Source organism: Fulmarus glacialis, unplaced genomic scaffold (genome assembly GCF_000690835.1).
Source record: "Fulmarus glacialis isolate BGI_N327 unplaced genomic scaffold, ASM69083v1 scaffold39260, whole genome shotgun sequence".
Taxonomy (NCBI): domain Eukaryota; kingdom Metazoa; phylum Chordata; class Aves; order Procellariiformes; family Procellariidae; genus Fulmarus; species Fulmarus glacialis.
Genome location: NW_009190335.1, coordinates 47,297 through 63,089, shown reverse-complemented (window position 1 = coordinate 63,089; position 15,793 = coordinate 47,297). Strand labels below are relative to the sequence as shown.

The 15,793-nt window shown below is 34.6% G+C and overlaps 1 protein-coding gene across 1 annotated transcript in view; it reads left to right on the top strand.

The window, feature by feature from the left end:
* Nucleotides 1–15,793, top strand: part of ITFG1 (integrin alpha FG-GAP repeat containing 1) — a gene marked incomplete at both ends in the record, with an annotated part of 64,944 nt that overhangs the window by 8,974 nt on the left and 40,177 nt on the right. The window contains one exon of the mRNA XM_009585222.1: nt 13,655–13,716. Within this exon, the coding sequence (XP_009583517.1) occupies nt 13,655–13,716 (62 nt within the window). The remainder of the gene's footprint in view (nt 1–13,654; nt 13,717–15,793) is intronic.

The following is a 15,793-nucleotide window of genomic DNA, read 5'->3' as shown; positions in this document are numbered from 1 at the left end:
TTTATTTGCTTGTAACAGTAAGGATATAACACCTTAGGCTGAAATATGTGTTATGTTACAGCAACCTGAGGAAAATTTCAAGGAAAATAATTCATTCTGAGAAGAAAACTGGAGAAAATATTACCATAAAATTATTTTCTTTAAAATAATCTTTTGCTTCTAAGATGGGAATGGTAAATTGTTTGTTTGCTGTCCCTATGAAATTTGGACGAACCGTGAACAAAGCATATGTTGCTGAAAAATAATACCTTATCCGTGATATCTGATATTTCATGACTGACGTGTTATTCCAAGACTGCCTACTGCCAAAATGAAAAGTCACCAATCGTCTGATCCTGTCTGCACATTTATGGCAGCTCCCTCACATCAGCTATAGTAACTGCTCAGGAACTGGGGCTGGTGGGGAACACAATTAATTTTCACTTGAGTTATTAAGCTGATCCAACTCGCCATGCAGCTTCAGGATTGCCAGAGCCAATGTAAGCACAGAGAGAAGGTTGACTCCTTTTTTAGTAGCAGCAGTTGTAGCCTGTCTTTAACCAAGCACGAAATTGCACCTTGGATCTCTTTGTGCCTCTTGAAAAAAATACCTGTTTAGTGTTCTCACCATGTCTCCTTTAATTTGTGTTAGTCTGTACGGAGTTGGGGAAGTGACTCATAGAAGTAGTCATAAAAGTAGTCAGCTGATATAAATTTAAAAAAAAAAGGCAAAGCAAAAAAGAACCTGTATGTAACTGTCTATACAGTACTGATAGTACAGTGATTCTCAATGCACTCTGCCAACAGGGCTAAAATCAGGTGCTGATCCTACTGTAGTATGCCCACAACTAGTCCTGTGTCTCGCTCTGTGCAGTCTGGATAGACTTTGCAGAAGACAGCTGAATGCTTCTCCTGTTTGTTTAGTTCTGTTCCTCGTTAGCATAGCGGGGGCAGCGTGGCCTTACTACACCAGCACAGAGAGGAGTGCAATTCATATTGTGTTATTTCTCAGTGGAGTCAGTGGAGTCTATTACTTACTGGTTTATTCAGGTAGAGCTAGTGAAGAGGAAAGGATTCTTGTGACTCAGTATTCACCCGTACTACCATTCTTGAGTTGGAACAAAACCTCATTAAGAATAGGTCCTGGTACACATTAGAATCATATTAATTAGGAGAGAGGCATTGGCGAGGATGCAGGGGAATAGTCTGCATGCTGAAATCCTGTTGTCCAAAAGACTTAATAATAATGACATTTGATGCTGCTGTGGAAGTTTTTGACTGAAAATTTCAGAGTATTTACTACTATTAATGAATATGAAGATCTATTTGTACCTAAAATAGATGCACTGTTTTTTGTTTACAAATAAAAACCAAACCTCCCGAATATGCCATCTTTACTTGTTTTTTGTTTTTTTCTTTAAGTTCTTTTTCTAATATTCTGCAATGTTTTGGGGCTCTCTATGTTCTGTAACAGATGCAGCCAATTCCACGATTTTTAGCTGGCCTAATTTTGGCAACTCTATCATTATAAACAGCTTAGGAGATTAAAGTATGCTTGACATAAAAAAAAGAAAAAATCCTCTCTAGGCTGAGAATCTTTTTGCTAGTTTATTGCCTAACTGTTTTTTAACCTGCTGATATTAAACCCTCAAAACAGAGCTTTTAATTGGCACTATTCTCCTGCTCTGGGTAAAATGAAGTTGAATTGTTATGATTTCATTATATGAGAACATTTTCATAAAAATGTTTTTAATCCCTAACAGTGCTTCATGAAAGGCTAACTGTGTAAGGATTTTATAATCCAAAAATCCACTAACCAGAACAAAGATAATACTAATCTTTCTTGGCGAGATATAAAGTAGGCTGTTTCAGATAGTAATGCTGCTGCTGTTTTTAAATAAAGCATCCTCATGTAGAAATCTCAGCTGCTTATAATTTTTAATTCAGTAAGTAATTTTGAGTTAGGCCAGGAATTTTATATAATCCGTGCAAAAGTTTGCAGTATAAAACTTTTACCAAAGGGTCTATGTGTGCTTTACGGTAAAAGATAAATACAAAATTTTCAAGTGTCTTCTGCATGTCTATTAAAGCGTGTGTTGCTACAGGGAGGAGTATGGCCAAGATTGGCAGGGATGTCTGGAAATGGTCTATTCAACCTACCTACCATCAGTGTCACTGTTCGTGCATGCACTGGGATAGACTGAAAGATGAGGAGAAAATGTGGTGACCCTTGTAAGAATAGTGTTACTGGGTGTCTAGTAATACATACTCACACTTGTCATTAGTTCTTTTTAACAGTTAGCTTAAGAAAATAATCTTGAAGCTAATAATAATAGGCTTGCCTGAACAGATTAACATCAGGTGTATTTTATGGAGCATGACAGTCCAGACAAACATTTCCAAAGCAGGCTCCTCAAGTAAGAGACCTGTCTTAAAAACATCATATCCTCGAACTGAAAAATTTACGTCACGTGACTTAAGAAAAGAAGTATTTGTACAGGATTTAACTCTTTTGACTTACAGTGAAGGAGGTAAAAAGTAACTTCTCTTTGCATTAGTTCACTCAATTCAAAGTAAAAAGAAACTCAGTCTTTCTCAGAAGTGCGTTTCAAATGTGTTAGTCAAGAGATGGAGAGAATACTGTTTAATTGAGTAAACACTATTTGCAATGCGGTCATTATACTGAAGATTTTACATGAAATCTTCAGTACATGAAATACATGAACAAAACCATGGAGAAAAAGGTGTTAGAGCTGGAAACTGAGGCTGAGATAGGTAAAAGGACTTGGTAAAGACCACCCAGAAATGATGTAGAGATGGGTACCAATACAGATCATCTATTTAAAGCTAGACAACAGACGAACATATTTTGTTTATGCCATTGTTGATTTGCATCACAGTCAGCATTTTCAGATAAATACTTTGGACCAAGCTGAAGTTTAAATTTAGCATGGGTCATTAGGTGAACACTGATTAGACTGTCTTAACGTAAGCTCTCATAGGTGTATCAAGAGTGCTTTATGTAAAGTTAAAATTTTTAGGATAACAATTATTTTGCTACATGTCATTTTTTTTTCCTAATTAGTTAACTTGATTGTTTCTATTTAAAACATTCTAAAATGTCAGATGTTCATTTAGGGCTAATGCTGTCTTTCCAAGCCAAAATTGTAGTACTTAATTACTTGGGGAAAAAGGATTATTAATAAACAATAAATTTGTATGCACTCAGAGTTACAAGTCTTCTACCAAGAAATCAGGCCATGGCTCTGCAAATATTTTTTAAATGTTCAAATGTATGAGACAAACTGCCTTGGACTCTGAATCATACTGTAACTTCATACTGTACATCTGTCAATGTATCCTTGAATGCTATGAAAAATGGCTTATGGATTAAATATTCCGTGCCTTATTTGGTTATGTGATTCCAAAGTTTAGAAATACTGCTTTTACAACCTGTCTTGCATTGAACACTGGAACATGGTGTGTATAATTGCAGATATTTCTGGAACTTTTTATATAAAATAAAGGAAAAATTGAAAATTTGATTTTGGGAAAACTAAAGTGGAAAAATCATTAGTCAGAAACAGCTTGCTATAAGCTAATTGCTAGTCTCTTCACTGATTTCCAATGGTTGATTTTCTTATGTTGATTTGCTTTAGGAGTCTAGAAACCTAATGTACCAGAACATTTACAATGTTTTTTATTTTTGATTCCCACTTCTTAGTTAAACACATAAATGTAAATAGTTTTCTGCTTGAAAAACAATCATTCAAATCATAGGTGATTCTTCTGTTGTAATCATTTAAACCTGGATTCTGAAGACACTGTAATGCTTGATGTCAGACTCTCTGATTATATTTTTGGTGGGTTTCCTCTTGGTGGAAGCTGGTAGCCTCTCTGCATATATTATTATCATCAAAGCTTATTTTATGCAATAGATCTGCATTTAATCTCTATTAAAATAACCAGGCTCATTATGTTTGCAAACAAATTATCTGGCCTTTTAGAACTCATCTTGAGTGGCATTTTAAAACTTTGGGGGTGTGTATGTATTTGAAGTCAAATTGTTCTCTCTCGTTTTGCCCCCTCCCTTACATTTTTTCCCAAAACAAATATTAAGTAATGCCATGTCACTGTTTCATTCCTTGAACATTTTTTTAATTTTTTAACTGTTTTAAGCTCTGATAACAGAGCTGACCTGAGAGTTTATAGCAAGTAATGGAGGCAAAAAATGTATCATATAAGATACACAGGATATATTTTGGAGTACCTCAATCTGTCTGTGAAGTTTGTTTTTTTTATTGCTTTTATTTTTCCTATTCACAGATTTGTTATCTCTAATTAAAAATGCTCTGTGTGATATGATCTCCTGTTAGTCTATTCCTCCACTTGTTCCTGCACAGTGTTCAATACAACAGGAAATTTCTGCTCCTAAGGTGAAACCAGAGTTGCTCAAATTAGCTGTATCTCCTCCTGCTGCTGAGATTGGTCTACTTTTGCGAATGCCACTTTTCTTACTCATAGCTTACCTCACGAAGGGAATTAAAGAATGAGTAGAGATCTTTAGAGAAAATAAATAGCTATTTTAACTTAAGTTTTTCCTAATCTTTCTGAAAGAACCCATGACCTGTGCTATCTGCTTAGCTGTTTTAATTTTAAAATTGCCATTATGAAGTGTCTCAAAAGCTATTCTTTTTAAAATTTTTAATTATATACTGATATAGTTATATATACTGGGGGGTACTAACATGATATTTTCATGGGAATCAATAATTTAATATAGGTGAGAAGTAAATTGGTTCTGCCCTGAACAGCATTTTATTGAGAAAGCATGAATATGAAAATGGATTCGGAAAGCACTCTTAACACTGAGTGGTCATCTTCTATTGCTTGAAACAATATTATTGCCTCTAGTCTGAAAAATCATGTTTGAAGTGCCAAAAACCAGAGGAACAGTCCCACCTGCTCTGCATATTCAGAAGCATAACTATTTAGCAAAAATCTAATTTAAAAGTTTTCCATTTAAATGATGCTTTTAAATTTATGCATATGGATTTTTTCTATAGTAATTTTTAATAATGAAAGGGATTTTAGTGCTTATGTTGTTTATAATTGTTTATCGTCTGTTTTACTAAATAGTTCCAGTAAACACTTACTAAATTTTGAAAGACCCATTTGAAAAGCAGAATAAATTCACAACTTCTTTTATTATAAGCACATTTCTTAATTTGTGTTTGCAAATTTTTTTCTTGTTTGGAACATACGAAGTCCTTTTGTTTTGCTTAAATTTTCAGAGAAGGAAGTTACTGGAAGGAGTGGTTTCTTAACTTACGGTTTCATGTTACTAGCACCAAAAATTCATGACAAGTTAATTGCAAACTCATTAGGGTTGGTACTTGTACCCGTATCTATATTGTAAAAGCTAAATTGCTATAGCTAGGCAGTAGATGTATTCCATTTTCTCTAGTGCAGTATTAGAGAAATGCCAACTTGACAAACAAATCTGAATACCAAATGATAGAGGGTTTCTCTACCTGAATGAAAAACTTATGAACAGAAGCACAAAACTTGTCAGGTTTGGTTTTCCATTTCCATGGAGTAAAGAAATAAAACTGACTATATCTAACTTTTTTTGCATAAAATTACGTTTGTGCCTATTAAAAGTATTGTACAACTGAAGTTGCATAACTAAAAAAATTGTAAATAACGTTTTTAATTTTGTTTTTAAATACTTTTTTTCCTACTGGTAGGTCAGTCTGTAATGTAAATAGAGGAAAATCTGTAATGTAAATAGAGGAAAGTTATCTTTTACTTGTCCTTAGGCTTTATGACGCTTAATGATTTTAATACAGATGTCACCTTACCCATTCTGTCAACACACTGCAGAGATTTTTAGTTCAGCACATTATTTGCATATTTACCAATACATACAAGCAGGCATGTTCACATCCACAAGTAACTTCTAGTTAAAGAATATGCACAGGCACACCTGTTCTTCCACATAAATGAAAAATTTTTTAGGCATGTTTGGGGTGTACACTTCTATGTTCTAATTGGGTAATACCTTGTGCATTTTGATGGTGTTTAAAAATAGGGGCTTTTTTTTTTTTTTTTTTTTACTTTATTAACTTAAACTTCTGAAGTAAATGTGAAATCAAGCTGTAACTTAAGAATGTTGCTCGTGCCCTGGTGGCTTCTGAAGACAACCATAGATGCTGAGGGTTTTAATTCTGAAATAAAGCCCTCTGACATTAAGCAGAAAGGTCAAATCAGTCATTAGTGAAATGAATGCTCCATCTATAAATAGTTCCATTTTTTATAACACTCAAAAGTGAAGGAAAATAACAAAGATAATCAGAAGTGAACTTGGAGCAGATTGTGTATAGTTAGGTTTTATTGCGATTTCCTAGTAGTCCTAATAAGAAAAAGCAATGTTTGGAAGCTAGGGTTTGTAATACTATCTGCTTTATTTAATAAGACTGTCTGCAGTTTTCCAGTTGGGCTGAAGTCTTCTAAGCTCTCTACCTACCTCCACACTGAACTTTTTCTAACCTTCAGTTGTACTTGCTTAGCCACTTCACAGACTGAAGTCGTGGTGGAGCTGGTTTGGTATTTGATAACTTAGGACAACTTTTTTCTTAGTGACCTAGCAGTTGCTTTTGAAACGTCCTTCCTGAAAAATAGCAAGGTTTCTTTGCTTTTGCTGTTTTAATTAAAAGATCCATCTAAACTTAGCCAGTTTGAAACAGGTTTTAGAAATATCAGCTGGGGTTTTTTGTTGTTGTTTTCCTTAATTGCTATTATTACTGCCTTTATAAAACAGTCATCAGTAGCGAACATACCATAGACAGGGATTATTGAAGCCTTCCCTTCCATTGTGGCTCTGGACTATTGCCAGCGTTTGGATGCTTAACTGAGAGCAGGGGGCAAAAGGCAGAGATGATGCACAAGAAGTGGGAATAGAAGTTGGTAGGTGGGGAAGAAATCTAGGCTGCAGGTAGGGAATTTAGATGGAGATGATGAGGACCAAACACTCAATGAATTTCTAGAAGAGGATGTTAACAGATGGACTTGAAGTTACTAGGGGAAGACCAACCTAATGGTGTGTGGAATAAGAGAAGCATAGTTGCATGAGACTGTGTTGAGAGGAGTCTAGGATTGTCTGTGTGAAGAATACTGTGGGATAAAGATCAGAGGTGGACCTGCTGTTGGACTTAGAGCTGTTTGGTTGGAAACAGCTTCTATGATTATTTTGCATCTGCAGCAAAAATTGTAAGATATATGGTGTAAGAAGCCAGGAATTGCAGGAAGAGTAGAAATGCTTTCAAGTTCAAGGTGTTTGAATGCTGTCCTGCATTTTAATCCATCTTTTCTATGGAATTCCTTTGTCATGACCAATAACCTGTTGCAATTACATGTTGGGCTCTCAGTAGGCGATCTATTGGGCATCTTTATTATAAGTGTCTGGTTTCTGAGCCCCTGTGGCAAGAATGCCATACTTTTGGTGCCCGAGATGGGCCACCCTAAACATTAGTAGTTATGTAATGCTTCATTAGATATATTACATAAAAATGATCAGAAATGGATCTAGCTCAAGATACGGGTGTGCTGTGTTCAAATTATTCTTTCGGTGTTTGTAGATGTATCTAGGATGACTTTGGCATTGATAAAAGATAGATTTAAAGGCACTAAACTCAGTGCAGTCTAGCTGTACAAGTTTTATGTAGCCTTCTGGGGAGATTTTTCAGTCTTCATTGGGCCGTATGTTGATACAACATGAAAATTAGCGGATCCCATCAAATAAAGATGGATCGAACTGCTGTGGTTCCTCGGTAATGAAGCTTTAGGTTACTTAAGCTTGCAATACAGTACTTGAATATCTTCCCTTTTTCAAGCTGAAACAGAAATTCTAATAATCTCCATTTCCTTTTTTTGTTAGAATGAATGCTGAATTCGGTGTTTTTCAGTATGTTTTTACTGTTGATAAGATGTATAGCCCTGGATAGCCCCATTTCATTACGAAACCAATTAACTCAAATTTAAGAATAGCCAAATTTGCTCACCAACTCACTTTTTGGGGAAAGTAAAGTTGTGAGTAAAATGCTAATACAGTGTGGGTTTGTGTCGCAACATGTGTCAGGTATCTTCTGTATGAAGTGTTTGGTATATATTTAGGTTGTTTTTCAGTCTTGTGGATCTAAAATGCTGGGTAACCTCCTTGAATCGTTATCTTATTCCCAGGCTGTTGAACTTTGTTTATGAATTTTCCTATTGCTTATGTTGTTTTTATGTTAATCACTGCCTGTTAAATCAAAAATAGGAAAACATATTTAAATGTGAACACACTTCACTTTGCATTTGTTTAAGAGAAACATTTCTTCTCAGACAGTATTGCTTCATTTATTTCTAGCCATTCACTTAAGCTGTAGGTGTTACATTTCAGGAAATCTGCCTGAATCTGTCTTGAGGATCTTCCCCCATCCCAACTATCAAGGATTTTACTAACCTTTACTACATCACGTCGCAAATTAAAAATGTAAGAAATGCCCTGCAGGCTTAGTCTAGTGGTCCATCCAGCTAACCCAGTATTCTTTCTCTGGCAGTGGCAGTAGGAGAGTGGCCAGACTGACTTTTCCTCCTCCCATTGCCTATTTCCATTGTATATCTCCAGAATCTATAATTGGCATAGGGTTATTAAAAGTACATCCTTGCCTATTGTTTTTAGTATCCCTTTATGTACCTATTGACTAGTAAAAGTATCCAGAGTATCACCTTTGTATTCTGTAAATAATTAAGGTTGTTGAGCTCCAGATTATTTGATTTTATAACCTCAGGTTTTAAATACCTCACGTTATGCTGTTGTTAGGTTCATCAGCATTTGAACAGAGCATTATGATACAGCCCTCAATACTTTATCCATGCTTTTTAAACTTAGAGATCTGTGTGCAAATGATTTCGTTTTCTACAGCTGAAATTGCAATCAAAACTGCCTTCCAAAGGTAATGGGGGAGCGTATCTTTAGACAAGTGACTTTTCCTGACTGTATGTGATATGATAGGCATTCCTTGTAGGAAAGAGAGGTTGAGTTTTTTCGTGGTATAGCCAGAAGCAAAACAAAAATGTTGCCATTTTCAAGATGATTAGTGTTTTAAAATACAAAAAGTGTGGAAATGAACTGTGTATATCTTTATTGTTGTAATCCAAGTACTGAACATCTTAATACATTTGTTGGCTCCATCTCTACTCCTGCAGCCCTTATATATTACACAATGTAGTAATAATAGACATGGAAAGCTATAGCAATAGTGGCGAGAGATGTCTGCCATGGATACCGTTCCTTTGGGAAGGGGATGCTTGCAAGGAGTTTTTGCTATGGCTGTATAGAAAAAGATATTTATAAATTGCACAGATTCTTAATTTTTTTTTCTCTCATATGCTTTTGTTCTTAGGGACAAAAACTTATGTAATAAAGCCAGACAGAATCATTGGTTTGTTAGGTTTGAAGTAACCTTTGGAAATAATCTGGTCTAAAATTCTGCACCAGGCAGGGCTTGGTTTTTCTTAGAAGTTTCTTTCCTACAAACTTGGAGAAAACACTTGTAATTCTGAACTACAAAAATTTGTAAACAGTTATTTGGAGTGTCTAAATTACATTGCATTTTCATACTGCTGCTGCAAAGAAATGTTTTTGTTTTCCTTACTTTGAAATCTCTGACATTCTTGATCAAAACAGAAAATTACTTGTAAATATTAAGCATTCGATTTCATTTCAGTGCCAGAGGGTCTAATCACAAAAATATGCATGAGCATTTGAGACACGTAGCTTCTAAGAAGGCTTAAGGATAAAAAGGAGGACAATTGGCAATAACATACCACCTGAATTGGTTCAGCGGGCTCTAGAACTAGAGGTAGTGTTGCTGTACCTATATTAAGTCATCCTATGGGAAATCACAGCTTGTGGCTTTAACTTAGGAGCAGTGTGGCACTAGGTCATCTATACTATTTCTGGAAGATTATCTGCTATCTTTGCCTGCCTTTTGCATTTTACCAGTGCAGTGTAATATTACAGCAGCCTCGGAGCTGCTTTGGTGTGTTGGTTCCATTCGTTGTATATGATGTTATATGCCTCGAGTTAAGAAAAAGGAGAGACAGAGTAGGACGTGAAGAGGAACAAAGGGCAAAAGTAATTTAGTAACTTTCAAGAGAAGCTATTTCAGGGGTGGGAGGGAGTTCAGTGCAAAACAGGCATGTTGCTGAATTTAATCATCTTTAAGCTAGTGCAGAGGGCCATATTCAGCACTGATCTCTTGCAAACCAAAGAAACATATGTTAGATTGTCTCCTGTTAAAACATAGCTCTATTTTCCTACTCTCAAAATGTGGAACAAGTGTTCACGTTAAAATACCTGGTTTGTACAGCGGCTGAACAAAGACTTTAAATCTGTAAGCACCTCCACATTTTTAATATAGTAAACATTTGAGATGTTTTAAATTATTGTCTTTCTATTAGCTCTTTGTAGTTTGACTTGCATTTAGTATCCTGATTTATTCCTCCTACGCTGCAGATAGCTAAATGTATTCTTTGATTATATTAAGTTGTGTGACATCTCATCCACCGTGGTTCTCTCATCCCTGTTTTTTTCCTCACGGAGTTTAATGTTTATTTTAAAGCTACTTTTGATTCTAGTCCTAACATCTGGGATTTTATATGCCTGTTGTTCCTTGCCTTCCTATGTTATTTCAATTCCCTGTGCAGTCATATTTCCCAATATTTCTATACACTTTTATGAAATCAGATTAAATGAGGAGGGAAAAACAACTAATGTAATATGCTTCAGACTAAGAATGGAAAAAAATTGATTTTTTTTCATTGCATAAGAAAAATCCATTGCAAATCTCTCTCTCTTTGTTACATGCTTTTACAAAATAGGTGTATATGTGTAATATACAGTAACCATACATACTCTGTTACAAGTAATTCACTAATACTTGAGTGAGTTCATAATGGCTGTGTCTCAAAATTAGGGTTAGTATACTTTGCAGTTTACTTTGCTATCGTTTTGCCCAGTCATGTTGAGTGCCTGACTTTCTGTGGCCTGTTGCAACTCTGGGATGAACAATATGGAATGTCTTTTGAGTCAAACATGGTCATTATGCTCTCTGAGGAGCTGTAACTGATAAATTTAGTCTGTAAAGCTCAAATGAAAATAAGACATATTACTACTTATAGATAGTTCAATTCATAGTAGTGCTTATATGACTTCTCATTAAGATATTAAGGACATTCATTTCTCTTTATTCAAAAACCTCTATTGTAAGGATACTATAGGTGTACTGCATTTTCTCATTGAAGAAAAGATTTTATTTCTTTTTTTTTTTTTACTGAGAAGTTGTCATAGTATGCTGCATTAGTATAGGTTTTAAAATTAAGAATAATTATTAAATGAAATTGCATCGCATGTTAAATTAGTCAAGAAATAGCGCTGCTTTATTTTTGCTGGTTTTACTTTTAATGAACTTTGTTTTAACCTTAAATAAATGATTTAGAACTAAGGACTTTGTAATACCCCCAGCATAACTCATATCTGCCTTTTCTATTTGTTTTTTCTACCCTAGAAGAGTAACTGTGTTGCATAAAAACTTGATGCATTTATTTAACCTAGTAATAACCAACTGTTCAGAGCTGAATTTCTAGCATAATAATACTGGGCGAATTACGTCTTGTGTTGGCAGCTATGCCATTTTGTCTAATTCTGGGATACAGTCACAAAACATGTATAAACATAGCATTACCAGTGGGAATGCTGAGTTAATGCTCCCCAAGATCTCTCCTTGCATAGAGGACTGGGCAGAGAGAGGATTGGCTTAGCAATTAAAGGTGAGAGGTCAGCTCTGCAGTGGGTGAAATTGAGTCAGAGATGTGGTAGGAAAACGGTTATAGTGCCAACAAAATGTCTGCTGAAGGTTAGGCAACCTGTTATATTTGCTAAATGCTAGTCATTTGCTGTGTATTTAAATATAACACTTAAAGAGCCTATTGTGGAATAATCTGTATGCGACATAGCCCATAACTAGCTGCAAATTGCAGTACAAATTACAGCGTGGATAATACTACAACCCTACTTGAAATACTTATTTGAACCTCAAAAACTCTTTTCAAAGATTTAGTGGTGTTTTAGACCGTAGGAAAGTGAGTTAAGGTTTCTGTTGTTCCATGTTTCTCTTTTTTTTTCCCTGTGAATGTATTAAATTTTTTTAAATGTTTTTCTGGTTCATATCTGATAGTAATCAACAATATTGCACAAACTTCCTTCTACATGCAAAGTTAAAATTTGAAAGTTTATATATGTTTTCTAAGTTATATCTATGGTATCTTCAGATTGTTTCCATTACTTCTGTCTCTTGCCTTCAGGAAATACTAAGGTATCAATATAATTCATTCCAATGAAACACACTTATCATGCTTTTCATGTGTATGCTCTAAAGGAAATTGCCATTTCAGGTATTCAGGGGAATAAAATTAAATGGTACAACTTTAAAGCTGGGGGGAGGGCAGGGAGAAATCTGTAAGCAAAATCTTTGTTGTTTCTTTTATGTGTATATGGTTTTTTGTTGTGTTTTTTTTGTTTGGTGTGGGGGTTTATGGTTTGGGTTAGCGCCCCCCGACCCCGGAGGAGAATACCCCTTATTATGCCATTTGAAATTCCCTGTACAGCAGTCCACCTGCTTATTCAGTAAACCACCTCAGGGTAAAGCATTAATATTCTCTTATTTTTTTTTTTTTTTAATTACTGTTTTTCTGCCTACAAAGTAACCATTGTGTTGTAACTTGAATAGAGATATTTTAAATTGTGGGGGGAAAGGAGGACAATGAAAAAGAAAACAACTGCTTAAATCTAAAAGAGTAGTTTTCTTAAAATCTGGATTTCTTAATGCTGGACTTAATAATTTTTTTTTTTTTCCCCTTAAAACCCCCCCACCCCTTTTCTTTTAACCTCCTTTATAAAGCTTTTTCTTCCCATTTTCCTAATTTGGGTGCTTTCCTAAATGGCCATGAATAAGCTCCTCTTTAAGTAGGCATTGTCAGATAAATCCTCTGAAGCACTCTTTTGCACTGTTTTGATGTTTAAGAGAATTTTAGTGTAAAGGAAGCCTGAAATATTTCTCCATCTCCTTTTCTCCTCCTGTCAACAGTGTATCTGTTGCTTAATTCAACATACCCAAAATAAAAGGATGGTTGGCAGGTTTTTATTTTTAATTTTGACTTACTAAAAATATAACTATGTATACTTTTTTCTAGCTTTGAGGTCTGTCTCTGTCTTTACTATTAAGAAACATTCTTCAGTGTGCATGTGTAACATCCAGCACTTACTAGCTCATGTGAGGCTAATTTAATCTATGTATAAACTATACAAATGCAGAAGTTGAGTACAGAAGGTATATTTATATATACAGAAGAGTATGAGGGATGAAAATAGGTTTTGGGGTTTTTGTTTTTTAATCTTTTTTGCTTAATGTATATACATCTAAACCTCACTGGAATACAATATATTTATAACTTATAAAATATAGGTAATATATTTTTAAATAACTTACATATCTTTATTGAGTGATCAAATATTTGTATGTGTAGTCTAATGTTAAATATTTTATTTCTCTTATGTTTTTCTTTGCAGATTTGTTCCTTACTACGTCACCAAATTCACAAAACATTCAGTTTGAGACATGGGTAAATAAGGTAAGAGAGAAAACCCAAATAATGATTCTGTTAAAACACAGAAAAGTTTAAAAAAAAAAAAAAAAAAAAAAAAGGTCATCTGATACTCCGTGTTTCAGGAATGAGTGGAACCAGTGTTGAGGCACTGACTGCACTATTGCATTTAGACTGCAGAATATCACTGGAGATCTTTCACTCAGCTTAAGTTCCTCTGCAGATTTTTTAACATGATTGCTAAGTAAATCAATCAGACTGCCTTCATGTACCTTAGCAGGGCTCCTGGTGTGTCATCAGCTGTCCTAGGAGGTTTCTGCCACTTAGCATGGTGACTTATGAAAGAAAAGCTGATCAGATTTTTTTATTCTTGCTGTCTCAAAGATTTGATTTCTTTAAATAAGCTTTCTTAGAACTATAACTTCAGGTCTTGGGTAAGATTTTGTGGGACAGAGGTTCAAAATCTCACTTCTAACCGTTACAATATGTATGCAAGTTACAGTTGAGAAAATCCTGAGTCCTATGTTAACCAAATATCACAAATGCAATTCAAGATTGTGGAGAAATAGGTCAATGAGTTATTTTTACTTATTTATTTATTGCAATCCTGCTTTTGTCTTGCCTAACCTGGCCAGGGTCAGTGAAGAACCTCATTGTTAATAACAATCAATGGAATTAGTTGATTTGAAACTAAGTGTATCCTTTATACTAAATCTGTTACCCAAAAGGGCTATAGTTAAGAATCTTAGCATGTGTGTGTTATAAGTTTACTTTTTTGTTGTAATAGAAAGTGCTTAATGTGTTTCTTATTAGCTAAGGAATGAGTTTTTGAGGCTTTATTTACCTGAAAATTTATCCATCATATCACAGTGAGTCACTGTAGAATGGAGAACGTAGTCTTGTCTGTGAAAACGTGGCCATCTTCAACCAGCTGCTGAACTGAAAAAGTTTTTAAAAAAAAAAAAAGTTAAAAAATTAATAGCTGCCAGATATTCTCTGAACGCTACTTTTTAGGCAAAAGTAATAAAAGGTGTAGACACCCCTTCCCCCTCCTCCCCCCCTTCTCTTTTACAGCAGCATGTTGTGAATTCTATATTTCTGGCTTTTATATAGACTTAAAAACGAACAGGTTTTGACTTTGATGAATTTGATTCTTGAGGGATTGAGTATTAGTGACTACACAAGGCACTTGACCTGTCTCCTGTAGGTGTTTTTTTTTTTTAATTTTCTTACATGAGTTTGGAAAATCCAAAATTTGTATCTTATGTATTCTAAGTATTATCCTACATTATATATTTTGTATGCATGGATTTGCTTATCTTTAGAAAGAAAGAATTGTATTCTTTGGAATCAATCAACCCAGTAAAATATGTCATACATATATATATATCAATCTTAAAATACATTAATTGATCCATTAAAAGCTGTTAAATTGCTCTACAAACCTAGGCAAAGTAATTCCCTTCACCAATGCACCATAAAATGCTTTTAAAGTATTTGTTTATATGAGAGATGCTTTTCTGGCCAACTGAGCACAGGGCCTAGTCTTCTTTTCTGCATGGAGATGATTTGCATCATTTTTTTTTTTTTCTTCTCATCTGAGTCACTATAAATTATATGTCAATGTAACGATATATAGGCAAACATCTAACTAACTGTCTCTAGAGTTGCATCTTCAATAGCATTGAAGTCTACAAACTGAACAGGACATGAGTAAGCAATACAGATAACTATACATAATCTACAAAACAGTATCATTTATCTTAATGGCTTTACGTATACTTGTGTGCGTAGCACTTTATATGAGCTGATTGCAACGATTAGAAAAGTGGGTCTTAGGTCATCTTACTTGGCTATGAAAACTTAACATTTTAAATGGTTTTGTTCCAGTTGTGATCCAGTTCTTCAATAAACAAGGATCCAGCACTCCTCTTTTGTCTTTCTGATGAAATACTGGAACATTGTTTTCTTAGGCCTAGGTTTTAATAATGCATGATTAAAACGACCTAAATTAGGCCTAATGTAAAATTAAGTTATTTCCCAATTAGAAGGAAGATCAGAAGCTATTTTTAACAGGTGTGCAAGTGTGGTTTTATATATTACA